This window comes from Botrytis deweyae (assembly GCF_014898535.1).
Source record: "Botrytis deweyae strain B1 chromosome Unknown BDEW_014, whole genome shotgun sequence".
Lineage (NCBI taxonomy): Eukaryota > Fungi > Ascomycota > Leotiomycetes > Helotiales > Sclerotiniaceae > Botrytis > Botrytis deweyae.
In genome coordinates, this window is record NW_024066221.1 from 839699 (window position 1) to 867550 (window position 27852).

General features: G+C 38.4%; 5 protein-coding genes across 5 annotated transcripts; 3 read left to right on the top strand and 2 right to left on the bottom strand.

Annotated features, from left to right (window-relative positions):
- Window positions 1–1298: 1298 nt before the first annotated feature.
- Window positions 1299–6639, bottom strand: EAE98_006676 (uncharacterized protein; the record flags this gene model as incomplete). The annotated part of the gene is made up of 2 exons (XM_038954299.1): window positions 1299–2974; window positions 3024–6639. The coding sequence occupies 2 exons, from the start codon at window positions 6637–6639 to the stop codon at window positions 1299–1301; spliced, it is 5292 nt and encodes a 1763-aa protein (XP_038809544.1).
- Window positions 6640–8902: 2263 nt separating this feature from the next.
- Window positions 8903–9590, top strand: EAE98_006677 (uncharacterized protein; the record flags this gene model as incomplete). The annotated part of the gene is made up of 2 exons (XM_038954300.1): window positions 8903–9082; window positions 9156–9590. 2 exons carry the CDS (start codon window positions 8903–8905, stop codon window positions 9588–9590), a joined length of 615 nt encoding a protein of 204 aa, XP_038809545.1.
- Window positions 9591–9793: 203 nt separating this feature from the next.
- EAE98_006678 (uncharacterized protein) lies at window positions 9794–10375 on the bottom strand (the record flags this gene model as incomplete). Its single annotated transcript, XM_038954301.1, has 1 exon — window positions 9794–10375. The coding sequence occupies one exon, from the start codon at window positions 10373–10375 to the stop codon at window positions 9794–9796; it is 582 nt and encodes a 193-aa protein (XP_038809546.1).
- Window positions 10376–17913: 7538 nt separating this feature from the next.
- Window positions 17914–20006, top strand: EAE98_006679 (uncharacterized protein; the record flags this gene model as incomplete). The annotated part of the gene is made up of 3 exons (XM_038954302.1): window positions 17914–18012; window positions 18065–18145; window positions 18195–20006. The coding sequence occupies 3 exons, from the start codon at window positions 17914–17916 to the stop codon at window positions 20004–20006; spliced, it is 1992 nt and encodes a 663-aa protein (XP_038809547.1).
- A 561-nt stretch (window positions 20007–20567) lies between these two features.
- EAE98_006680 (uncharacterized protein) lies at window positions 20568–21814 on the top strand (the record flags this gene model as incomplete). Its single annotated transcript, XM_038954303.1, has 5 exons — window positions 20568–20610; window positions 20677–20782; window positions 20833–21611; window positions 21660–21739; window positions 21788–21814. The coding sequence occupies 5 exons, from the start codon at window positions 20568–20570 to the stop codon at window positions 21812–21814; spliced, it is 1035 nt and encodes a 344-aa protein (XP_038809548.1).
- Between the last annotated feature and the right edge of the window lie 6038 nt (window positions 21815–27852).

Here is a 27852-nt window from a genome sequence, read left to right on the forward strand (position 1 = left end):
ATCACAACCCTCAATATAACCCTCAATATAACCCTTAATACAACTCTCAATACAACTCTCATTACAATCCTTATTATAACCCTCAATACAACTCTCAATACAACTCTTATCACAATCCTTAATACAATCCTCAATATAATTCTCAATACAACTCTTATTATAACTCTTATTATAACTCTCAATATAATCCTTAATACAATTCTCAATATAACCCTTACTATAATTCTCAATACAATTTTCAAAATAATTCTTAACACATCCTCAAAACATCTTTAAAACACAACCCTTACTACAACCCTCAAAACATCTTTAAAACATTACAACAAACAAACAAACGTATATCCATCTTCCCTAGTAATCCACCCACCCACCCATCCACCCATAATTTCGTTCCCAGAAGAGGAATAAAAAAACAACTGTTAGCGAAAAATATCCGACTGCCCTCCTGCCTCCCGCCTCCCGCCTCCCGCCTCCCGCCTCTTACCCCTAATCCCTAATCCCTCCCCTCACACCTCCACCCCTCCAGCATTCGTCAAGATGTAGAATTTGCACTCGTATTTTCTAACAACCTCATCCAACCTCATCCAACCTCATCCAACCTCATCCAATCTCATCCCATCCCATCCCATCTCCCCACCACATCCACCCACCCACCAGCATATCCCGTAACCTACTTTCACCCCCCCTCCCCCCCACAAAGCAAATCACACAGCACCAATTACCAAGCAAAAAAAAAAGAGTATTATAAAGATCTTCTTCCATCATTTCATTGTTATTAATTAAAACAATATAAGTATGTATCCTTCTTCTCCACACACTCCACTTACTATCTCCTCCCCGATAATTTCACACTTTCACACCACCCATTCATTCATCCGTCTAGTCGCCCAGACACCAATCAACTATATTGCACAACGCGTATAAAAAGAAAACTCAAACCGGCAATCAAATCAATGAGTACCGATACCATTCACCACGCACGCTATGCAGAAATGAAGTAAGTAATTCTCTTGAACTCCCCTCCATCCATCCCCCTATTTCTCATTTCCCCCTTTCTTCCTTCCTTATTTTCCTCCCTCCCTCCATCCATCCATCCATTCATCCCGCGAACATGAAGCCATTCCCCGCATCCATCCTCTCATCCATGCCAGTCAAGAAAATAAGGTACAAGAAATATCTTGACGTAAAAGAATCCTTCTTTGAAGTAGTACTAGACATTAAAAGGCCTTAATTCTCATATCACGTCTCGTCCCTATTTTATCCCTATAATCTACAGTCCCTCAACATCCACATTTTTATCAATCATCTAGTTCGATTGGTTTCTGCGGGGACCCCTCTATTTCCGAATCTGCAGGCGGGCTCACAATCATCGTTGGCGTAAGCAGTTTCTCACCATCCTCAGATGACGGTGCCCCCGGTACCAATATCGTGGTTTCCCTCAACTTTTCCTCCGTGTTCGGTTCTTCTTCGGTCCCTGGTATAGCAGCTTCGGAAGTACTTGTAGCCTTTTGTCTACGTCTTCGTCTTTCGTTTCTTTCTTCTTCTGCGTTGTTTCTCCTCCTAGATCTTCTAGCACTATCCCTTCTAGCAGTATCTCCCTCCCCTTCATCAGCCCCATCAGCTCCTCTCATGCCTTGTAATAATTGCGCTGCTCTATCAGCAACATCATCGGTTTCATTTTCGACTTCCCTCGGGGGTGGTAAGTCAGGGCTCAATAAACCTTCTGTGCTAACTGATTCAGGACTCTTGAGTCCCATTTCAGCTTCTGGTATTTCATCCGGATCAGGAATCTTTTGACCAGACGCAACTCGAACTTGATGACGATTTTGCAATCGTGCCCTTCGTCTTCGATCTCTTTGATCACGAGCTTGTGGTGCTGCAGCTCGCAATTTCTCCAGTAAGGAATCCATAGCACCTGTGGAACTTGGTGAAGGTGGCCCAGCAGATGCTGTGGTACCAACATTTATTTGTGCTCGCTTTCGTTTCATGGATTCCTCATTTCGCTTTCTTGTGGCTTCCAAAATCATGTTCTTTTCTTTCGACTTCTTCCACTCGGTTACGAAAATGGCAAGCTTAGCGAAGAATTCTCTCCTTGCGTTCTCATCAGCAGCATCTTCACCATAGAAGACCATGATATCATCATAAGTTCGAATCATCTCCTCCAAGAACAATTGCATCTGTTCAGCCTTCCTTCTGGCATCCTTCATCGACCGTTGAACCACTTGACTAACACGATCCTGTGGATGAAACTTCTTTGGATCACTAAGATTACCCGAATCAAGTGACATTTGAACATTCTTGATGTTGTCAATATATCGTCTGGCATCCTGTTGTAATTGTTCCACATTCAACTTTTGTGCTGCAACAACCCCACCGATATCATCAGTGAAACCTTCCCATTCAGAGTATTGTGTTCGGACAATACGTTCAACGAGATCAGCAAAGGTCGATTCATTCTTGTCATCCTTAACCATTCCCAATCGTGCCAAAGAGCTCAATTTGAAACCACTCGCTTGTTTGTTAGAATCGTTCATGTAGTTACCAATGTCAAGAATCAAACCCAGGACATTCATCAAGGATACGGAGTCTCGTAATGATTCGGATACTGCAACAACTTGTTTGAGCTTGTCAGATATCTCGTCATATTCTTGTTCAAAAGTACGAGTAAGTGAAAGCGCTCTTATTCTCGACTTCCAGTAATGACGTAATTCGAAGGCCGTTTGTAGATAAATCTGATCTTCGCGTGTCAATTCGTTCGGGTCCGATTCGCGATTCTCCTTGTTTGCATCAGGCCCAGTCCAATCTTTACTATATGGTGCCATAAGCTTTGCCGTGTTCTCTGGGATGTTACACATGTCATCTCTAATCAAAAAGTCCATCACAACAGGGTTATCCAAGACATCCTTGTCGCAATGAATAATCATCTGAACAACCTTTTCCGGGGCAAACGTAGAGAATTTTGCAAGGGAGATTTCTATGATGTGTTAGTTTGGGGTATAAGAAATAAAGCGGATTAAACTTACGAAAGGTCCTCATCAAATCGCTTGAGATGATCTGTTTCTTATCCGACTTGGCTTTGTTGCTCTTTCCAATTTGTTTGATTTCCTTTGCCAAGAACAACTTCTCAACTTCATCAAGAACACCTTTACGGGTAAGTTCGGCATATTTCTCTTCTTTCTCCGCTGCTGTAGGTGCATGAGCAGCCCAATGAGTGGTCATGGGAGTATCAACCTTCTCCCAATGGATAACCTTGAGCTTCTTCTTTGATCTTGCAACACCCATACCAAGTGTTGGTGCAGCATTGTAGGCTGGTTGTGATAAAAATTGCCCACTCATCTTGCCAGGCATTCCAGGCGGAGGAGGTGGTGGAGGGGGAGGTGGTCCTCCCATACCAGGCATACCAGGAGGAGGTGGAGGGGGAGGGGGCGGTGGTGGTCCACCAAATCCTGGTGCAAGTGGTGCATTCATACCCGGAGGAGGGGGAGGAGGTGGTGGAGGCGGTGGTCCATTGAATCCAGGAGGACCCTGCCCTGGCATAGGTGGTGGTGGAGGTGGAGGAGGTGGAGGTGGTCCATTGAAACCTGGCACTTGTGGTGGTCCATCGGTCTTTGCAGAATTCTGGTCATGAGGAGTCTTTGGCCCATCGGACTCGAGACTTGGATGTGAAGGCCCAGTTGTAATTCCATCATCCTCTTCATCATCGCTGGCATCATAACGCTTGACTTTAGAACTCATCTCGTCCAAGTAGCCCTTCGATTGCTTTGGTCTTCTCAGTTTGACAACACGAGGCTTTTCATAAACCATGCCCTCGTCATCTTCCTCCATATCAGAGACATCCGAGAATTCTTCCACGCCAATTGGCTTTCTAGGAATCTTGGCTGATCTCGTTACGTTTCCAAGAATGCTGTGAGTGTAATCTCCTGGAGGAACTCCGAGTCCACCATCTGATCCATGATCTACACCATCCATTTCTTCACGAAGTGCTCTCAAGCGATCAGAAGGACCGGCTGCGTCACCCCAGACTCTGCCCTCAAGCTTATATTGTGTCTTTTGTCTCTCAATTTGCATCTCAAGACGATCCATAAGTCTTTCACGATCCAATATACCCTTCATATGTGAAGGATCTGTCTCACCTAAACCGGCTCCACCCTTTGAAGCGTTGGATGCGGCGATATCTTGTGCATCGCGAAGCATGAGGTATAATTCTCTAGTTTCAAGCTCATTTCTTTGAGCTTCCTTGGCACGGACTGTCTGAATATTTTCCATCTCACCCTTTAATGCGTCTATTTGTCTTCGCTGAACTTCGATGATTTGCGCTTGCTCGTCCAATTGTTTTTGCAGCTTGCCTACAAGTCCATCTGCACCAAGCTCAATTCTAGCCCTCATTTCATCTCTTTCAGCCATGGCCGAATCGGCAATCTGGCGGGCTTCAAGGGCTTCATCTAGTGCTTGTCTAGCTTCAGAATCTGTGTGTAATTTATCCAAAAGACTCTGCACTGTGAAATTGAGACTTTGCTTCAAGTCCATGTCAGGAAGTCTCCTATCCATAGCGACATAACTAAGCATAGAATCCACAAGTTGAAACATTCTCAATCGTTCCTCGCTGTTGCTGTCTCTGATCAATAGAAGATGTTGCATTGCAGAAACAAAGTAATCTTGAGTTCTACTGCCTTGAACTTTCTGCATGATAGCATCGACAATTTGAGCAGGGTCAGTAAGATCTTTGATTTCCCCTTCGATACTATCCTTCATACTACTATTCTCACGCTCGAGAAGATCTTCATAATCAATAGCTTCATTCGTACGGAATCTTTCGATTTGCTTGTCGAGAACATCGTATTGGAAGCCCTCCATCTTCGTGAGAATTCGCTTGATACCGCATGCTGTGAATTGAGCTCTAATGTGAACACGAAGTTGCAAATCCCTCTCAGGAGCATCAACTACCATATTAATCAAGAACATAGTAGTCAGAGCATATTCCATGAGCAGATTCTCCATGCCGGCACCACCACTTCTGACCTCCTCACTAGCCCCCACAAGACTTCCCATTTTTCCACGTCCATCAACCGTGACTTCGACAACACGCATCCATGCATCGAACCGTCCATTTTCACCCTGTTGATTTTTCACATAGTCCATAGCCTGAATAACCTTCAAATGACCTTGCCCATCTGCCCAGTGACACAAGAATGTCAAAACTTCACTGGCAACCCTCCTCGTCGGAATCCTGGGTGATACCAATGAGGTAGCCAAAGCCACAATGACTTGTTGATGTTGCAAAGCATCATCGGCACCAAATTTGTTGTTCATCAGAGCCTTCAAACATTTGCAGATGTCATATTCCCTATCCAAATCCTTGTCACTGATCGATCCTTCTGGCCCAGTCGGTCCTTGAGCTTGTCGCCGGTTGATTTTTCCGAGTACGTTGGTTAGAGCAACCTGGCCTTGACACTCTACAAAGGTTTTCACCCAACCAATTGGTTGAGTTCGAAGGCTGACTGCTAGACTTTGTAATTGCTTCGCTGAAATGCTGTTGTCCATAACCTTCCTCACAAACCATTCCGGAGTTCCTTCTTCCTCTGCATTTAGAAGCATTTCCATAGCAGAACCATATTGACCGGTTTGCCGAGCATTCGTTCGCCTTTTTTGTTCTCCTTGCCATTCAGTTAAGCGATCTTGGTGTACCAAAGTCCACTTTTTCGCCGGAGTGTAAGCCATCATTTGTCGGCGCGCTTGATCGGGTAAGTTGTGCCATCCTCTTTTCTGCATCAGTGACAAAAATTGTTCTTCGATAACCCGGTCGTCGTTGGGTTTGTTGAGTTTAAATCCATCCGGCGCTGCGACTGGCGAACCATATCCTGCTGTGCTAAGATGTTGAGGTAATTTTGTTATTCGTTGATCTCTTCCTGCTCCTGGCTGATATGATGGCGATAACGAACCATTCGAGTAGGAACCTGGCAAAGCCGTTTTCGCAGAACTCCCTGATGAGAGAACGCTAGATCTTTCAGTCATAGAATCTATGCTTTGCTGATCGAAGGAAATACGGCCACCAAAATTCGAGGACTGGTTTGTAGAATAAGAATCGTATCTTGAATTGTGACTTCCATTTACCGTGCTCGCGATACTCGTTCGATTAGGACCCCAATGCTGTAATTGAGTTGTGCGATTTCCGGTCGATGCCATTGTTACATTGCTTCCCACCGGTGGAGGTCGAGGGCCCGTAGGATGTGAACTGCCATTAATAGATGCTGTGTCTGAAGCGGGGTATTGATGAAAATCCATTCCATTCATATTCAAGTGATGTGGAAGTGGTTCTCTCCTCAAAGGTACTTGATCGCTCCTAGGTAGATAATCCACTGGTATGGGCGACCTGCCATCTGCCATAACACTGTCATATGGAATCGAAGTGATAACACCCGCCATTGTATTGATTCCCATCAGATCCGTAACAGGCGATCCGGGAGCATCTTCCGAGGCAACAGAAGACATTCTTGCATGCCTTGAAGATTGCGACCCTCTACCACTTGCTGCATCATTATTTCCCGCGCCCGCAGACGAAAGTTGTCGTCCTTCATCGCTGTTGTTCCTCTTCTCCTTCTTATTCCTCGAGAAGAATGAGGATTTGCCAGATGATGACATGATTGATTGTCGTTCTATCGCACAGTCTTCACACTTTCTTCTTGTCCCAATACTCCCAAGTCTTTTGTTGTAATCATCAATGTCTCAAGGGATTGTAAACATTCACATCATGCTCCTTGCCAATTGTTCGAGGGTTGGTCAATCCAGGTTGAGCGTCGTTCCAATGTTAGTATTATCCTGGCAGATCGCAAAGTCGCACTACCAAACAAATATAGTTAGCATGAATTTGGACTAAATTCTGCGACACTGACAGGATTATTTGCCTAATGTACAAGCTAATATCGCCCTGCTCATGAGGAAGCATGGGAGAAGGGCAAAGATTGGATGGGATGATGTACTTGCCAGTTGAAATATGGAATTCTTTCCCACGCACCACTTTTGAGATGGGGAAAAAAAGTATGTGAGTGCGTGAGTCCTTTTGCGAGATCCTGAACGAATCTGGAGAACCCAACAACTGCCCACACTTCTATCGCCAAAGTCTATTTTCCCCCCTGGTCAATTCTAAAGATTTGTTTGGAAAGGCTGAAACTGACTTCCTTCCCTCGGTGTTGCTGCGAGCACATCAAACACTTTGCCCTTGACCCACAGACTACGGACGGTATGTATGGATGCCGATAGAAGCCCAATAAATTTTTCAAGGAACCGAATCCTGTGCGATTTAGCTGTGGTGGAAGATGGATGGATGTACTTTGGAGGTATTCTGTCTGTGCTGGACTGATAATTGAGAATTGAGTTGGGGTATCAACAACAACAACAACAAGAACCACAACAAGAACCACAACAACAATGACAACAAACGGAATAATGGTCGCAAAGAAAGAAAGAAGGGAGAAAGAGCGAAAGAGCGAAAGAGAGAAGGATCGACGAATTGAAGAATTGAAGAATAGAATTGAAGAATGGAAGGAAAAGATATTGTATGTAGATACGGTCAAGGGAATGAAGGGAAAGGCAGCAAGCAAGCAAGCAAGCAAGCAAGCAAGCAAGCAAGCAAGCCAAATGAATGAATGTATTTGTTGTATGTTTGGATGTTGTATATGTGAGGTGTATGATGTATGATGTATGATGTATGGATAGGAAGTCAAACCCCCTTATTAAAGCGCAAGAGGTTTATTAGGAGGTTTAATTGTAAGATTATAATTTATAATTTATGATTTATGAGATCTCTAGGTAGCTTGGACTGAATGCAGAGAAATGTTTAATAAACATACCTCGAGATTAATATTTTGACCTATGGATTACTCTGTTCTGTACCTGTCTGTTTGTCTGTCTGTCTGTCTGTCCGTCTGTCCGTCTGTCCGTCTGTCTGTACCTGGTCCTCGTCCTCTGGAGAACTATTGATTTCTTGTGCTACGAGTAGGTACCGGTAGTGTGTGCGTGTGTCTTTTTTGGGGGGTGGTGGGCTGGCCCGGAGCGGAATATCGGACTTGAAGAAGTTTGTTAGAAGGATGCGATAACGATAAGGAACCTCGGGCGACTTTTACAAAGATAAGATGAAGATGGCAAGTGCCCGGTCCCGTTGAAACATAACTGGGTGACTACTAGGTAACTGAAAGGATATGTATGATATGAAGGAATAGATGAAGCTCTATCGTAGATTTATTCCATTGTCTCTCAGCTATGATCGGTACTGTTTGTTTTATAGTCTGTAGTATGTATTCTGTAGGATGTATTCTGCAGTCTGCAGTCTGCAGTCTGCAGTCTGCACTCTCTCTATTCTCTATTCATGGGGGCAAGCCCCCAAACCCCCATAGCTCGCTGCCGCTCGAATATCCACCCAGTTTCTATCTAGTAGGTACCTAGTATGCATCTTTGCTGTCTGTCTCCTGGTATCCATCTCCTTAAACCCAGCGAATGGCAATTGAATATCGAGAACAAGCTGAACTCAATATCACCCATATGGTTTAAATGGTTATTCATCAATCAACTCAATCACATAGACTTCCCATCAATGAAGCTGATTTGTTACAAACATAGCGTGAACGGTAGATAACCGCTACCTGCCATTTGAAATCAAAGAAAGGAGAACCAACGGATTTCCTACTTGTCCGTTCATTTGCCCTCCCTCCCTCTTCTCGTGTTGGAACATTACTACAATTTCCATAGGGTTTAGTCCCTCTCTCTTTACGGACCGCCAAGTGCCAACAACGTCTAACCTCTTGAGTTTCAATTCCGAACCGACGACTCAAGTTCAAGTACTCCAGTACTCAAGTACTCAAGTACCCAAGTACCCAAGTCAACTCACATCGATTGATTGTTCCATCGTATGACGAACGCGTGGCAACCTCGCGCAGCCCTAAACGGAGGAACATCAGTTCCAGTGCCAGTGCCAGTTCCAGTCCCAGTTCCATATATTCCCCATCCTGCACCTAATGCTGCTGGAAACGAAGATACTCCAACTACAAGTTCATCTTCCAATATGGGTTCCACTTGGTCGTTACTAAAGGTTATTGATGAAAACTACCCGGAGCTTCTCTCCAATTCAAACTAACATAAAGCTAACACTGTTGTCGTCGCAGACTTTAATAGTGCCCGCAATCATTTCACTCATTCTTTATCTTCTAATATCATTCGTCATTGTTCCGTTGTGGAAAAGATACCGAGCGAGAGCTGGTCAATATCTACCCTTAGATACCATCTCAACCCAAACAACAAGTTTACGACAACGAGTCCAAGCCGCAGTGGTTAGAACAATATTTCCCAGTTCATGGAGAGCGGATTTTAATCGAAATAGAATCAGTGCACAGGATAGTATTGATTTTGATGATGAAGATGGAGAGGAACTATTCGATGTGGATGACAATCGACGAGAAGCATTGTCGCTAGATGCACGACGAGGCAGGGATGAAGATGGCAGAAGATTAAGTCGAGATTTGGAAGAAGGCTTTAAAGACGATAGCAGTGATGAAGAGGATGGAACCGATAGACGACTGAGTCGAACAATTTCACGATGATAGAATTCCGGAAGATGGTTTGATGAGTTTCTATTACTCTACAATTAATGTCTATTCTATTGCTCGAGGAGATTCTCGCATTACAAATAACAACCAGTTACCTTTCAACCAAGGAACATCCGCGAATGATGCGAAAACAGAAGATCGATCCGGGGTATATATAACATCTAACGCATATCTCTCTCCTTCTCTGAAGAAATCAATTACCATTGCTCCCTCTTCCCACTCTCCTCATATTTTCGACAAAGCTCCTCAATATCCCTCCTCAACACTTCCCTCGACTCTTCCACCCTCTTCCCCACAGTTCGCACGGTCTCTCTACACATCTCCCCCCAAACCCCCGGAAAATGCATCTTCATCGCAGTCAACGCTCTTTGCTCCACCTCTGCCCGTTTCAGCAACATCTCCACCTCGCTCTTCAATTCTCCCTCCAGCCCTCTACACCCCAAACACCTCTTTGGCATATCTGCCTCTCTCACACTCTTCGGCGCACTGCTGACTTCGCACGGCCGTATCAAATGTCCACATTCCGTATACACCATTTTCCGTCGACATTGCGGACAATTCTGATGCGGAGAATCGGTTTCCAACCAGCGCAATATACAAATGGAACCAAAAACATGCGAGCAGGGAAGTATATATGCGACTTCGATTTCTCCATCGCAGTGTGAAGTGCCGATGTCTTCATTACATATTGAACAGCGCTGAGGAGGTAAGATTTCAGGAGCATCAGAATATGAAGCGAGGAATGAAGATGCACTAGATGCGGACTGCGGAGAAAACATGTTGGTAATTGAAAGACCCATGAACATGAAGATGCTCGAGGGTGATAGTGTGAGGAAATGAGTAGTGGAAATCATAGAGGAGTTTCTGCTGAGTACCTATGTATGTGCATGCATGCGCATACCAAGCTCTAAATTGAGAATAAGAAATGTAAAGGAAGACAGACAGATGGATGTGGAGAAGAAAGATTACATACATACATACGTGCATACATACGAGACATAGTGAAATAGAATAGAATGGGAATAGATCATTCGGCACATATACCTAGTAGTTGAGGTCGTGAGAGATAATAATAATATCTTGGAAAGTTAGATGTCAGAAGTCAGAAGTCAGAAGTCAGAAGTCAGAAGTCAGAAGTCAGAAGTCAGATGTCAGAAGTCGGAAGTCAGAAGTCAGAAGTCAAAAGTCAGAAGTCGGATACAACGTAGTCAGATTATGTGTGTCGGGTGTCGGATACTAGGTAGGTAGTCAGAAGTCGGATACTAGGTAGTCAGATTATGTGTGTGTGTGTGTGTGTGTGTATGTGTGTATGATGTAGTTATACTGAAGGTGTAGTGAGTAAATGAATGAGTGAGTGAGTAAGTGAGTAAGTAAGTAAATGAATGAATGAGTAAATAAATGAATAAGTAAGTAAGTAAGTAAATAAATAAGTAAGTGAATAAATGAGTAAGTGAGTGAGTGAGTGAGTGAGTGAGTGAGTGAGTGAGTGAGTGAGTGAGTGAGTGAGTGAGTGAGTATGCTTTTCTTGATTTGATTTGATATATAGAGAGAGGAATAGAGAATGGAGAATGAAGAATGGAGAATGGAGAATGGAGAATGGAGGATTCTATAATGTGGATGTGTGGATGTGGATGTGGGTAGGTACCTAGGTAGGTAGTGCAGAATGGAATGGAAATTTAATTTAATATGGAAGGGAAAGAAAGAAGGGAGAAAGGAGAAAGGAGAAGGGAGAAGGGAGGTTTGGTTTGATGTGATGATATGTCCAGATGATTAATATGTATGTGTATGTGTAGGTTGTATGTATGTATGTATATGTGTGAATTATGCTGGTATGTTGGTGTGTTGGTATATTGGTATGTTGGTATATTAGGTTAGTTGTGTGTATGTAGATGGGATGGATGGGATGGGATGGGATGGGATGGGATGGGATGGGATGAAATGGGATAGAATAGAATAGGATAGAATAGTATAATATGGAATAATATAATAGAATTGATATAAATAAAAGGAAAGATAAAAAGATAAAAAGGGAAATCTGAAATATATAGGTTTGTTTGTTTATAGGAGATATAAATAGGAGATATAAATAGGAGATATAAATAGGAGATATAAATAGGAGATATAAATAGGAGATATAAATAGGAGATATAAATAGGAGATATAAATAGGAGATAGAAATAGAAATAGAAATAGAAATAAAATATAACCCAAAACATAATATATATCCATAAATCTCTAAACTAAACTCGAAGAAATCGCGAGAGATAGGTTATTAGAGATATATTTATATTTATATCTTTTAGTAGTTAGGTAGTCAGCTAGTTAGTATTTATTATTATTCGATACTTTGTTTGATATATCTATATATATTATAAGAGTCTGGGGATTTGTCTGGGCATTTTATTAGAATTGGAATTTGGAATTTGAATTCTGAATAGAGTTGAGGGTTGAGATTTGAGATTTGAGATTTGAATAGATTGAGATTTAATGATCTTTTGGTGTTGCGTGTTCAGGTGTAGCATGACTATCTAGCATCTAATCGAGAGCCGCGTGAGCTTTTAGGGGGGTGAGTAGGGTGGGGTAGGGTGGCACTGTCACGTGGAGGAAGGTCATGAGATCATTTTAAGAGGATGGAGGGGGGGGGGGATACTAGGTAGCTGGAGTCAGCGGGTGCGAGGGTGTGGATGTGGATGTGGATGTGGATGGGGATGAGTGTTGGGTGTTGGGAGTTAGGAGAAGTTTGATTTGTATTTATATTTGAATTTGATTTTGTATTTGATTTTGTATTTGATTTTGTATTTGATTTTGTATTTGATTTTGTATTTGATTTTGTATTTGATTTTGTATTTGATTTTGTATTTGATTTTGTATTTGATTTTGTATTTGATTTTGTATTTGATTTTGTATTTGATTTTGTATTTGATTTTATATTTGATTTTGTATTTTGATTTTGATTTTGTATTTTGATTTTGATTTTGTATTTTGATTTTGATTTTTGAATTTGAAAGAGAGTGAGTACTAGGTAGAAATGTAAATGTAAATGTAAATTATATATAGGACATAGGTACTTTAGCTCCAACTATTATAACCTACTAACCTATCTACATCTTCAACACCCGACATGATATACTTCTCGAACACATTATTTCTGACTAGATCCATCATCCTGGTGCAGATCTAGATTTTTACAGATATTCTCCTTCGATACGATACGATACGATACGATACGATTTGGTGTGATGTGATCTGATTTGGGGAACTCTCTTATTTTAATACATGTCTATTTAGAGGTGAGTCGTGTAGTCATATGTTGTTATGACTGCGCCTTCTTTTGATTTCTGATGAGTTGAATAGAATAGAGATATCTAACTAGGTAATCAGATGACTGGAAATGTGGTAAGATGATTAAGGTCAAGTCCTTGTTCGTATTACTCTAACACGTAAAGAAAGAATTTAGTTCTAGGATAAACCTTGCTATTCTATTGTTGTGATCGCTTACTTTTTCATTACGAGAAAATGAGGTATACATTGAGTATTTCAGAACGCAGAGTAGGTTTTGATAACTTAAAGGCAATGGATATCTTATCAAAACCCAAAGAAGCTACATGCCCGAATCTCACGCTCGGCTTTCGTTTCTCTGTATATTGGCGTTCATTGTTCTTATGGGGTTTTTCTAGGTGTTATCTTATGAAGCATTTGTGGTGTAAGTATCTGCATGCTCTAAGGTTAAGGTTAATCATCGAATTTTTAAATGGCAAGATTGCAGTAATTCTTGGATTCATGTTTGATATCAGAGAAGTTATTTCTATATGTACCGGGAATAGTGAGGGTTATTGGAAGTAAGACTCTGAGGATTTAGTGTTCTCAATATGTATTCACTCGAATCACTTTCATATATAGTGGTATGGGAGTTGATGATGAGGAATATGTCTTGATGTGATATAGCTGCCTGGAAATCACTTTTGGGAAGGCAGAAAGTTCTCTGATGATGGATGCTGTGCGAGTGTCCTCAGTCACTATTATGTTTTTTCTTGTCATCCGAAATGTTTCCTGGTTGCTCGAATATATTTAAAATCGCTCATAGTATTGAACGAACTATTGGGAACATTTTTGAGAAAGATATTGTTGTTCTGCTATAAAAAGCTCTATAGCCATTGAATCACTTGATATTGAGCCTTATGTCGGTGCTACAAGATTTTTTTCGCTTGCGCTGCACTTCTTCGAACCTGATTTCGATACCGTAAATAAATTATCATGCCACACCGTATCATTGCAAATCTATAATTTGAGCAACTTGTCGTGAAATTTTGCTGCTCCAATGGCCAAGTTGCCCCTGACTTCTCGCTTGCCGTCTATGAAGCCCTTGGTAAATTTTGCGTCTTTCCTCACCAGAATCATTTGCATATTTCTATTGCCCCAAGAAGTTCAAGCCTAGTAGATTAATATAACTTGATTACTATCTCCTCCATCATATTTTGGACTGTCGTTTCTCTTGACACTAAACAACAACAATGCATTGTTTCCTATTTCAAAACAATGCCCACTTTTCAAATAGAAATTCTGAACAACAACAATCCATTATTTCCTCAACCAAAAACAATGCCTAACCCCCAGTATAAATACCAGCAACCCCTGATCCATCCCTTCCATCCTTTCATCCCCAGGAACAAACACCACACCCTATCCAAACCCCCCACCACTCAATAAATCTAAGATGCCTTTAATACGCTACGTCTCACGCACTGCCTCAGACGCAGACGCAGATTTCGGTCCTCGTTGCTTTGCTCCAGGTCTTGGAAGCCGTCAAGAACTCAGAGACAAACACGCCACGCGTGCAGCACTCAGGCGAGCATGCAAAGTTTTGCAAGAACGGATCGCTAATGATACTGGTGATTGGAAGCGAGTGTTACGAAGAGGACATTATGCTGTGGTAACGGATCGGATGGAAGTTAGTCCTGCTTGATCTTTTTTACTTTTCTCTAGTTTAGTCATCGGTAAGTCTAGTGTGACATTTTGTATTCTTCTACATTGTGCCATGATCTCTTGTTTTGGATGCTCTATTTTTGAATTGTGTAGATTACATGTAGACTTCCCAAAAAATCAAAACAAACAATCATATTCACCATCGAAATAAAATCCATAAATTCTCCCAAAATCTCTCCATAATTTGAACAAATTGATCATTTCTTCCGACTTACCTATGTACGAATTAATGAAAAAATCCATCTATTCGCCATACTCACTTGAAAATTACATACTCATCATCTCACTACATTTTGTGGAAAAACGGAAAAGTATATTACCATGTTTTAGACGAGATGAAATTCACCACGAAATTTGAACACCAATCGAGTTATTAATACACAAGTCAATGTATCAAACACGAAAATGATAATGAAACCCCCATCTAAAATACCCACAACTTCCTCATGTGAGAATATCGATAGTAGTGTTATATCTCCTGATGGATGTCAGGTCGCGCTAATGCCAGTGTTCTATAACCTTAGACCCTGTACCGTATTGACAACCTCTCCATCCCTTCCACATTCCATCCCCTCCTTTACTGAAGCACTTATCTTTATCCATTACTGTTCTCTTTATTAGCAGGTCAATTAGATCAACTTCATATTCCAATAGAAGTGAATTCGTGATCGTCAGATGAACGAGTATGCTTTCCAACCACCTCGCTTGGATGTCTCCACATCTTGGCGCTCACAGTATTCAGTTGTTTGTATTTACTTGGCAGCTATTAGTGCTGCTCATCTCTTCTACTAAAACTCAAATATGTGTAATCTCTCATCAGTCCAATATTGAACTTCCTTGTTCGTGATACTTTTGAACTCAGAGTATCAACATTACCATCCAAGCGTAGACTCTCACAACCCGATATGCCTGCTTTGAAATCACCCGAAAATGTCGTCTCTGTTTGACTTCAGCCCATTGACCCAGTATCACCGTTCTGTATTCCAAAACAAAGTTCCCAGCGTATTCGATCTCTAGTCCTACGTTCGGGAATTCTCCTCTTCCATCTCGCTGTTGTCATCACTTGTCCACCAAGCCTCTGAACGTGCATCAAATTTTCTCTGTGAGGAGTATAGATTATTCACCAACAGCTTCGTCTTAACTTCCGTATTGAATCATTTTCACTCGGCAGTCTGATTCTAAGCGTCTGATCACTGTCGTGTAGAGCCCCATTTTCTCCCTATTCAATGGAAACACGTCAATCATGACTTAGGTAAACCCCCTCACCTTCACTACCCCTAGGTGAATTCATCAACAACCAAAGGCTGCACCACGCCAAGCACGCATGTGCTTGATATTCCTCTCTCCACTCCTCCGACATCGCATACCTCTCTCTCCCGAGGTCTCTCTGTGTAAGCTTATAAAAAAGCCTCTTCGTTCCCCATCCTACCTACTCCCTGAATACAGTTCGAAACTTTGTGCCAGAAGCAGGAATTACCTGATGGCCCTCCCCACTAATGTATAAGCATGCGGATGCTTCGCTGTATGCATATGGACGTATGCAATGACGAAGCCCGCGTCAGAATCTATAGGCCTATTAATCTGTTAGCCATCCTCATCCCCATCTGCGGACTCGGTATCTGCAACATCTCAATTCGTTTCTTCCTGGTATCAGGGGCATCATCACACTAGACACAGGAGTCACGAACGTAGTATCATTGTCGCGCCACCAATAACTCCATCTGCGGACCAATGATCTCTCCAAAATTGTGACTCTCGTCGAGGTTGTTGATCATAAAATCAGATAAGCGAGGCTACTTCCCCTCAGCGAGGTGAGAGCACGTTGACTTCCTGTTGCTGTCGACATGATAACCTTATTTGGAAGTTGATCATAGGCTTGCGCAACTAGCTGCTAGAAAAATACAAGCTTTATAGATCAAATTCCCTCAGAAATTACTCACCTCAGGAGCTTTCTGTTGTGGTACTTTCTCAATTGTAAGTCTTTCGTCCACTTGCTATACTCATCCTCACTTCAGCCGAGTTCTCTTTCATACCTCCCCTCACAAATTCAAAAGCAGCCTTGCCTCTAGGTCCCCAGCCCTCTCGAGTAACCAATCAGATAATTTAAGCTTGTGAATTAACCACTCGGCAGAATCAGAGAAATAAACATGGCCAAACAACTACCTTGACCACCGTATTTCCCCGACCCTTCTTTCATCTTCTTTCTCGAAATCAAAACAATATTTCCTTGACATAGCAACACAACAACCTTTGCTGAGAATTGGCATCTACAGTTTCCCAAATCAGTACTCCTGTACTTCGTGTTCTTTCTTGAGAACAGGAGTATTTCTTTTTTCTATTTCCCAAGATCTTTTCAATAATTGAAGTTTGAATCTACAACAGATTTCCGACCTGAAAGGTTGTGGAAGACCTCTCAATATTACTTCACACTTGACAAGATAGTGGTATTAAACTTGGCATTAAATGCTTCAAATTTGCACACCAATTACTTCCTCTTGTAAGTATTCTTTTCTATTCCTTTTTGAAGGGCATCAAAGCTCAAGTTTCTCACTGTCTTGAAGTGTTTCCTCTAGAGGACTTCAAGATTACTTTGAATCAAGGTCTTGGCTAACACTTCTTTACAAGAAAAAGCAGTTGGATAGTGCGACTATCTGCTATTTTGTCTTTTAAATTGCTTTCAATTATTGCTTCTTGCCTGGCATTGTGAGTATTCCTCTCCTTCTTCACACAGTCTTTCTTGAAACCCAAACCCTCTAAAAGGTCAAATTCCTCTATCAAGATGCTATCAAAGTCATAGCTATATGCTTTGATTTCATCTTAACAATTACTGACAGCATCTCTCTACAGAAAAGAGACAACTAGCTTACTCAGACGTTACTCCTTCGTTTACTTGCTGTAAGTTCGATGTTTTCTTCTCCTCAATCACTTCTCAAGAATCCATGAAATCACAAGATTTTGAAGCTGTTATTGCAGCAGTTATTGATATCTGCAAGACCACTGAATTGATAAAATTCATTATTGAACATTGACTAATATATCATGGAATTCTCACAGCCTTACACTACCTCACAATCACATTCTAAATTGCTTTCATTTGCTAGCTTGCAACCTACGAAAGATTCTTTCAAGACTCAATACAATCACGGACCTTCAAAGATAACTGTAAGTTTATTCACAGAGTACTTTTATGATTTGCCGCTGAGTAGATTTCAATTAGGTCGCGTGCCAATAAGTATCGCATCCCGCTATCAACACTTGTCTTCTACTTAATCAGCGAGATTTTTGAAGAGAACAACCAAAAAATACCACAAGTTACTTCAAAAGTACCGCAGCTATGACTACTGTCAAGCCAATCGTCGAAGAGCGACAACACCATTCGTGGGGTTTATTGGTGCAAGGAAGACCTGCTACTCCTTCGGAGGGTAGAGCTCAGGTAAGCCAGATCAAAGCAACTTGAAACAGATCAAACTCTAACAAGCCTTCAGCAATACACTAGGATTGGATCGAAAGATACACAGTCACTTATCACCCACAATAATGGAACTTGCTTGGAGTTCGGCCCTTGGGTGTGTACAAACCATTAGGTATCTTGTACACTAGCTAATAACTTTACAGGACTTGGTCGATGAGTTCGATGCTACCAAGCCATTCTATCAACAAATCCTTTTAATCGATACCACGATTAAGGATATCCAATCGGTCCGAATTCGCCATAACGACACTGTTGGTGACGATGTCGATGTCTTCAAGGGCTTTCGAACCATTCCTTACACCGGTGAGCGCCATCAACACGTGTACCCAAATGGCGAGACCTACGAACAAGTACCGAGTTACTACGCGAGAGTTGAAAATACACCTTCCATGTACTCAACATCAAACAAGTCAGATGTGATCGGCGAGGCACATCCGGGCCTGTCTTCTGATACCAGGTTTGGCGTTTTGGTACCAAGCCAGGACCGAAGCGCAGGGCGTGGTGGCAACACGCACCGAGGAGGCTCCGAACGTGGCAGAGGCAACCAGCACCATGGTGAGCGTGGTGGCTACGCACAGCATCTAAATCGCCGCGGAAGACGTGAACAGCAGTTTGGCCGTGGCCAGGGACAGGGACGTGGTGATGGAAGAGGTGATTGGCACGGTACCTTTCGTAATGTTGGTCGGGGCGGACGCCACCATGACAATGGCAATCATCAAGCGTCTTTACAAGAACGTGAGCCAATGAATGATCACGGAAATGAGCAAGCTTGGGGAAACGGTCGTGGCGAAAACAGTTCCAGCTATCGTCAAGAAGCTGGCCAAATGTATCAAGATTACAATGAAACTGATCGCACCTATCCTACTTTCAGCGAAGATAATCGTGCTTATCCAACTTACGCCGTCTATAACCAAGTTGAGAACCATTATATGGGACATAACGGTGAGGAGTTTGCTCATGCTTCTATGACAAGTGGCCCACAAGGTCCTGTCTACCCGGTATATGAGGAACATTATCCCGTCGCTCCTCCACCAAATGCATTTGTAATGGGCATCAACGGACATGCAAACCCTTACTTTGTCCCAGTTGGCATCAATGGAAATTCTTACGCTGCTCCTGTCTTTTACCCATACTCTCGCAACACAGCCGATGCTTATGAATATGCAAATAATCATCAAATTTTGCATTCACCAGAACCAATTGAGAACCACTTGAGTGGCCGTTCTCAACACTTCATTCCTGGTCAAGAAGTTGGTGTTGCTGTTCCTATGGGACCTGAACACAGTCGTGCAAATCCACGTCCTCGTGTCGTTTTACCACCAACGACGCCCGGCCTACAAATGCATGCTAGATCTTCCGCAGAGTCTGAGGGATTTCTGGGTGCCACCATACAACCGCCAACCCTTTTTGGTGCTACACCAGGCCGTTCACCCATGAGAACTACCACGGACGAAGGCTCGCCACTCATGCGTCCTCGACGTCATGCGACTGATCCCAATCTCTCTTTCACTCCTCTGACTCACGGTCGCTCAACCTCAGGATCTGGTACAGATCTACGTCGCTTGGCAACAGGCAACTCCGGATTTGCAATTGCCGAGGCAAGAGGCTCTCCTAGTGCTGGTGCTTTTTCGCCAGAATCACCACACAATAACAACTCGACAGCTAGAAGCTCCCCTGGCCTTTCATTCTCGACACTTGGTGTAGTTGGTCCCATGGCAAGAACATCGTCTTCCCATGAATTGAAGTATGTCGGCTACACTATTCAGGGTCAACCTGGAGTATCTTCTGGCTCTGGTTCGCGTACGTCTACACCAATTGCCAACCCGGGTCGCCGTTGGTTCGAGGCTAGACAATTCGTCCCAAGTGGCAGTAGATTGTCCTCTCCTGGTATGGCCAGCCCCGGACCTGGCAACAGAGTCTGGGCAGAGTCAAGATCGGAGAGCGGACAGATGTAAGTGGGGCAGATGAAGAAGGAATTGGTGGGTAGATGTGTGGGAAGCGTGGGAGGATTGAAGATACCACGGTATCTGGAAAGGTTCATGGTTATGATATTGGTGAATAGGCATACGATACTCGAATAGTAGTTGACGAGTCTTTATAGTTGGGATCTTCCTCGACTTTTACTTTGGCATCTATCTAAACGGTGTAATGGCGAAGGAAATGTGGTATCCGAAAATTTATCTAGATGGCAAACGTCGACTGTTTACTCAGCCAACCATTGCTTGATAGTCATTATTGACTTCATCATTGGTCTGGTTGTGGTCTGATTGCATATAATTCACAAGATAAATCAAATTGCTTTTTAGAACTTTGTGGCTCCCCTTTGATCGCTGTGAGATAAATAAATCTTGTTGGAGGGAACGAAAGAATCCCGAGGTCATCTGTGCAAACGAGGAGTGCACCAGAGCACCAGGAGTTGCCATGATTAGTAAGCACATTTCTTATCCGGTCCTTCCTTATCGAAGCTCCAAGCATCCAAAAATGTTGAAGGCAACAGCGAGCTTCAAATATTCAGAATGCGGTTCAAGACTTCTGTTAGGAATATTCAAACGCTTAGTAGTAAGTAAAATGCTTAGAATTCCCTTCAGAGACTTCAGAGAAGTTTAGTAGCTTACAAAACTACAGAACTTACAGCATCATTGTCATCACTTGGCAAAGTAGCTTGGGTGCGTCTTGACGATAATGGAGTACGATTCACAATTATTCCTGAGACAGGAACTCAAGTTTGGGCGTAAGTATTGCCTTATTTATAGTCTGGGTTATAATGCTGATCTTGAGCAGGTCTCTCGCGATTGATTCCATCTTTGAAGACTACACAATTCAGTCCGCCGCTCCAGACAATACAATTAACATAGAATTACCCCTCCCACCCCTCCATCGCGCTTTGAAATCCGCCATTAACGCGTCATCTGCTTCGATACGACTCACAAAACGAGATGGCATGCCAGTCTTATCTCTTACAGTTATTACAAATACAATGATGCATGGAAAGAGTGCAAACTTTCTTGGTGGCGAAGGTGCACAAGCAGACCCATTTGGAGAAGGATTCCGGGAAGAAAGTCTTGATGCGAACATAAGGAGAGACAGAGAAGCCATTGTTACTCAAGATATACCGATACGTATCTTGACGGCAGACAGTGTCGAGGGAATACACGAACCAAGGGTTAGGGATCCAGATGCGCATATTATGTTGCCTTCTTTGATACAACTGAAAGCTATCTCGGAACGTTTTACAAAACTCGCAATGGCCACTGGATCCGGAGGAACTAGGGGAGTAAGTGGGGGAAACATACCTAAGTTGGAGTTGAGTGCGAATATGCATGGAAGTCTAAGGTTGAGTATTGCTACCGATGCATTGAATATTTCAAGCGTTTGGACAGGACTTACTAATCCGGAATTGGATCCAAGACAATTGGAAGATGGTGATGATGAAATTCAAAATCATCCAGCTACAAGACTTAAAGCTGCCGGTCCAGATGCTTGGTCAACTGTTAGAATAGATGGAAGAGATTGGGGCAAGGTACTTAGTGTTGGAAGGCTCGGTGGAAGAGTAATTGCATGTCGGTATTGAAGATATCTATGTTGATGATTGATGCTGATGATTATAGGTTTCGTCAATGACCATGCTTTGATCTTATATGTTTACCTCGATAACTATGACGATCGCGGAGATGAATCTGTCCTAACGGTATGGCTGACAGTTCCCATCATCACTGGCATTGCTAACGTTTACTAGTATTACATTTCCTCTTTCAGTGCATAAAGCACTAACAAGAGCATGGAATTTTTTATTTTAGCGGTGGCGTTTGGGTCGATACCACATTTTGCATTGAACAGTTGTATAGCTAGAAATTTGTGTGATTTAATCTTACAGGATATAGCTTCATGGATATGAATACAATCTTCAGTCTTAATATAATCGTATCGGCATATTGAATGTGAATTTAAGATTTCATTCCTATGCTTCCTCTTAAAACATCCCGTCTTACATCAGACACGCGGCCGTCTCTCGCATCTATCCCGTCAAGTTTTCCTCTCGTTTCTTTGTGCCAGCTCACAGGAATCTCCTCACTTCAATTTCCACGAACCACCCCTAGAAAGTTGTTTCCAGATACAGCCAAAGTGTACCTCCATCATCCATCGAAGACGTTCGATACCGTAGCTCCGTCAGAGCAACTGCGCCGGTCAATCATTGATTTACTGGTTAGTGCTTAATCGTATTTATTGTTTGCAGTATCCCTCGCTTTCTCGAGACGTGAATGAGTCTTGCACAATTTTTTGACACGATGGACATTCAATCTGGATATTTTCAGAAGAATCTCCCAGACTTCATTCGACTGCCTGTAAGATATTAGGTAAGTGCTACTAGTAGCAAATCATATATTTTGTGTCTACGGTCTGATAGTCAAATTTCGTTATTTCGATGATCTCATCAATGTATAGGAAAATGTCTAGGCCCATCAAACTCTTAGATTTGTGCATGTAACACACTCTTCCCAACTCCTATTTTTATGCACCAATCTCTTTTCAACCTCAAAATCTATTTTTTGCCGGGGGTTACATGAAATTGCCCTTTTCTGTGTGTTAATGACGTTGAGATATTTGCAAGTAGTCTGCATTCTAATTTTTCTCCAGCTTTTTGAAGAAAAAGTTATCATAATCCGTTAACTTCATCAACAGCGAGAGCCTAATCTATTAGAAGCACTTGATATGTAACGAGGAATGTTTGTTAATACAATGCTATTGTGTATGAATGACTCGTCTGTTGTTTGCTAGAAGAGCTTGTGTGGCTATCATGCAGAATCCGCCATCAAACTAAGGCACTTTCCCAGACTATTCAAGGCGGGAAAACCATCATCTCAAGTCATTTTGAACAATGGCATGCATTAGATTTTCTAAATTTCTATCGTCGCTCTCGTCTCATTCTCCGCAAATTGGATTGTAGGCTATTCGCCTGTCTCGCTTAAAACCCTGGAATATTATCTGTTCCGAGACGAGCGATTTTATTGATAGTTGCTATTCCGTTAAAAAGTAAATTCATGATAAAATATTGTCTGGAATAAAATCTTAGGTCCTGTGAATTAGAGGCGCTCAAATCATTATTAACGTATAGGAGGCGCAGTAAATAAGGTCGAGACGGCTGTAAAGAATTCTGTCAAGTTAAGATCTTGATGGTCTGTAGTAACCCCTAAACGTGCATGAGCACCAGTCATATCTAATTCACATTGAAGACTCATATCTTTGTATTATATCGATTCATTAGGATGATGAATCGCTCTTATTGGAGATATGTCAAGCAGAAGAGGTACGGCAGGTACGCGAATACACCCTGCGTGCTAGATGAATCTGGAATGAGACGCAATTGAAGAAGCGCCCAGCTCAATCCGGTCGTTTCTAATTAGTCGAACTTCTTAAATAAGGGAATCTATGGCGTGTCATGCGGACATTTTTGCTTAGAACGATATTGGATGATAATAATCAAATTAATTATATCATCTAATAAATATTTTCGTTCTATATAAATACCTTTCTTGTTTGATAGTACAGTATAATCTTTTATTAAATATTAATCTAAATACTTACTTTATTTTCTTTAATATTAGTTTGGATTTGATTTATTAATTGATTTATTGATTGATTTATTAATTAATCCATAAAAATAAAATTATTTTATACTACTTATTTTATAATACAATATGATACTTATTATTATAAATAACTAATTATTTTAAAAATATAAAAACTTTAGATTTAATTATTATATCTCTTCTTTAATTGTATTTTATTCTTTTTCAATATATTATCTTTAAAATTCGATTTTACATTATATTATAATAAAATTCTAAAAAATCGTTAGTTGGGATATTCAATAGAATTAATCATTCAAAATTTAATTACTATATATAATTCTATTTATAGGATTAATTGTTTTTTTATTAATTATTATATTAAAAAATAAAAATTATCTAAATATAATGTTTTTAATAATTTCAAAGTTTTAAAATTTATAAAAAATAAATAAATTCAAAACTCAATTTATTTAAAGATTCTTTATTCTTTTAATTAAAATCAAAAAACTTTTATAAAAACTAGAGCTTTAAAAGAATTACATTTAAAATATAGAATAATATATATAATTAAAAATAATATTTTATTAATAGAAAAAGAAGCTCAAAAAGAAGTTATAAGGAATATTATAAAAAATAAAGATATTAGATTTGAAGTTTTTTATATACTTATCTATTTACAATATAATAAAGTATTGATATTTTAGTATAAATTTCGAAAATTTATGAAAAATAAGAATTATAAAGGTGTAATTAATCAACAGTTTTTATATAAATATAGAAAAGACAAAATACTAATTTTTAATCCTAATAGAGTATAATCTATTGATGGATATAATAAACTAAAACGCTAGAGAATTTATGGTTATAGAATAATGAATATATATATATAAAGTATATTGATATAATAATAAAATTAAACTAATATATATTCTAAATAATTTTAATTGATTTATTCCTTAATAATATATAGAAGTTGATAATAAAATTGTTTTATCTATATTTATATAGTTTATCTAACTTTGAAGAAATCTGGAATATATATTGTAATTAATTTGAGAAAATAAAGAAATTGAAATATTGCTTATAGTTTAGGCTTAGATTTTATTAAAACAAATAATTAAAAAAAAAAAATATTGAAACAAAATGAAATAGAAGTTTATAATAATTATATTTCTCAAAAGTTTCAATATTATTATTTTTAAAAAATATTTATAAAAAATATTCAAATCAAAAGATAATAGTATACTCTAACTATATATTATTATAACGGAAATCATGTTGTAGACCACGTGGATTAGATTATATAATGATTAGAGATGTGATATATGGAATACTCTGGAGCGGAATAACGTTAACCGGATCAGACTACAATTTGATCACTACTCCTATAATTGGTATTTAATAATTATACAATATGTAATCCTTTTTTCTCTTTACAAGAGGAAATCAGAATTTCAGTTTAATATAATTCAATATATATACCCTTTTTTATTTTATATTATTATTATTTAATTACTTTGTTTTACTATAATATACCTTACCACCCAATTTAATTGATTAATTTAATATAATATTTTGAAAATTAAATATCAATTAAAAGATATTTAAAATAAGATTAATTCTGAACTTCTATCTACAACTTACTCCTTATCCTTTTTTTCTTAAAATTATTATTCGAAGTAATTAATTAGCTAATTATATTTTCTTTTATTTCTCTAACTTTCGAAAACATTTGTTGGAAATAGAATAGGATTAAGTATTATATTTATAAAACAGAGTTATCTGAATACTATACCAAATATTTGGAATGGAAAAATAAAAATAAAAATATAGAAATAAAGAAATTAATTGATTATTTATCTATTCCTTTATTATTAATTGAGCCTATATCTATATCCAAATTCGATATAATTATCTTATTTACTATTTATAATAGATTATATTATAATAAGAAAATGATATACAATAATAAGTATAAATCCTATCAATAAGTCTATAAATAAATTTAATTAACTATTAATCTAACTTATTTTATAAAATTATTTTTATTAAATAAGGAATTAAAGACTTAATTACTTTATAAAATAATCCTCTTACTTTATAACAAACTAATATCATCTAACCAAATTATCAAAATAATAATTTAATTTAAATACTATACTCTAATTATTTAAACATTAAATAAATAAACTAATTTAATAAAATAATATCAGAATTAGAATATTATTTATTTAAAAATATCCATATACAAATTTCCAGATATTAATAGATTATTAGTTATCTATACTTTCTTTAATATTATTAGGATTAGGATAATATTTTCTTAAACTCAATATAAAATCAATAAAATTAATAAAAAGGTTTATTTAAATTAGAAATATTAAATATTTTAATAGATAGCTATAATATTTAAAAGTATTATTAATTATAATATTATGTTATTAAAAGCAAAAGAAATCTATACTATAAAGCAATTTAAGTTATCTATTTTAATTAAGATAATTAATCACAATTAATCCAAGATTCTTTATTTTAATAAAAATATTAAAAAAGCAAAATATCCTTACTTATCTAAAAAAGATAGATTAAATCGCTATTTTTATAAATAGGATTTTAAAAATTATGATAAAATAGAAATTACTTTAATTAGGAAATATAATAATTGCCTAGATCCAATATTTATAATAGAATAGATTAAAAAGATTAGATAAAGGATTATAAATAAGTTTAAATATTTATATAATATTTTTAGAAATAAGGATTAAATAAAAGAATTATTTCTTGATATTATTCTATTTATTATGAGGATATTAAACAAATTTCTAGGTATTATAATACTAAAAATATTTATAATCAATTTAACTTTAAAATTAGAATTCGAATTTTATTACTTTATTTTTCTTAATAATTGCAAAGTATTATATATTATCAATAATATCTCTTTATTGAATAATTAGTCTTATTATTAATTCTTTAAAAATAATCAAATGGATTTAGGATTAGCCTTTTACCAAATAATTGGGAGAGGTTAAAAAATAATAAAAAGCATTTTCAATAAAAGGAATCTGATTCTTACAAATATCACCTTAATCCCTAATTTCTATATAAATATTATTTCCGAGATATGATTATTCAAATTAGATTTATAGTTTAATAATTTCAATACAACTCTTCGCTTTAGAAATATAATAAAAAACGAGGTATATACTCAATATATTAAATACAGTAATCTTATATTCTTAGAATTGAAGTTTTTTTTCTTTTATCTTTTTATTTTAATTTTTAATTGTAATTTTATATATCCTATTATTTTTTATAAAATTAACAAATCCTTTAGATATTTAAAGAATATTTCAATCTTAAAAGAAGATCAAGTAGAACTGTAGTATAAAAGAATAGGATATCTTAAAAAGAAGGCGTTTGAATATTTGATATTTATTATAAAAAGAGTAAAGATTAAAGATTCTTTAAAATAAGAATATTCTGATTATATATGTATATATATAAAGCAGGTAATCTTTTGAGTTTTTAGTAATTGTTAATCACCTAAATCCTTTTATAAGGTATAATAGGATTTATTTGATTTCTTTTGTATACTCAATGGAGTAATATAACTATTGATTATCAAAAAAATATATAACAAAAAACTATTTAGCTATTTCTTGATAAAAAGAATCTATAATAAAATATTCTTAATTATTCAGAATTTCTTTATCTAGATTTATAGGAAATATAGATTCTTGATTGTAATAATTAAGTAAAATAATAATATCTTTATTATTGGAATTATAGGTTATATAGCATTTGAAAGATAAATTGATATTGAGGGAATCGAGTTTAAGCTTTCTTCTAATTATATTTATAAGATTAATAAAAAAACTAAGCAAGTGGGGCAAGAGTTGGTAATCAAGCAAATCAAAATACATCTTTCCATAGGATTGCTAATTAAGCTCTAAATAAAAGCTATAATAACTATTATCTATCTTTATAATATTAGTCCTTTAAAAACAAAATTATTCAAATTATTTAATTAAATATTAAATAAATGATTCTAATCATATCTTAAAAAAAATAATCCAACATTTATTACCAAAATTATTAATAATCTTCAACCTAATTAGAATTTAATCTACAAATATAAATACCAAGTATATTCTTTGAATAAGGAATGCGAGGCTGAAGTACAAATAAAATGGTATAAAACAAATTCTCAAGCACATATTAGGTATTT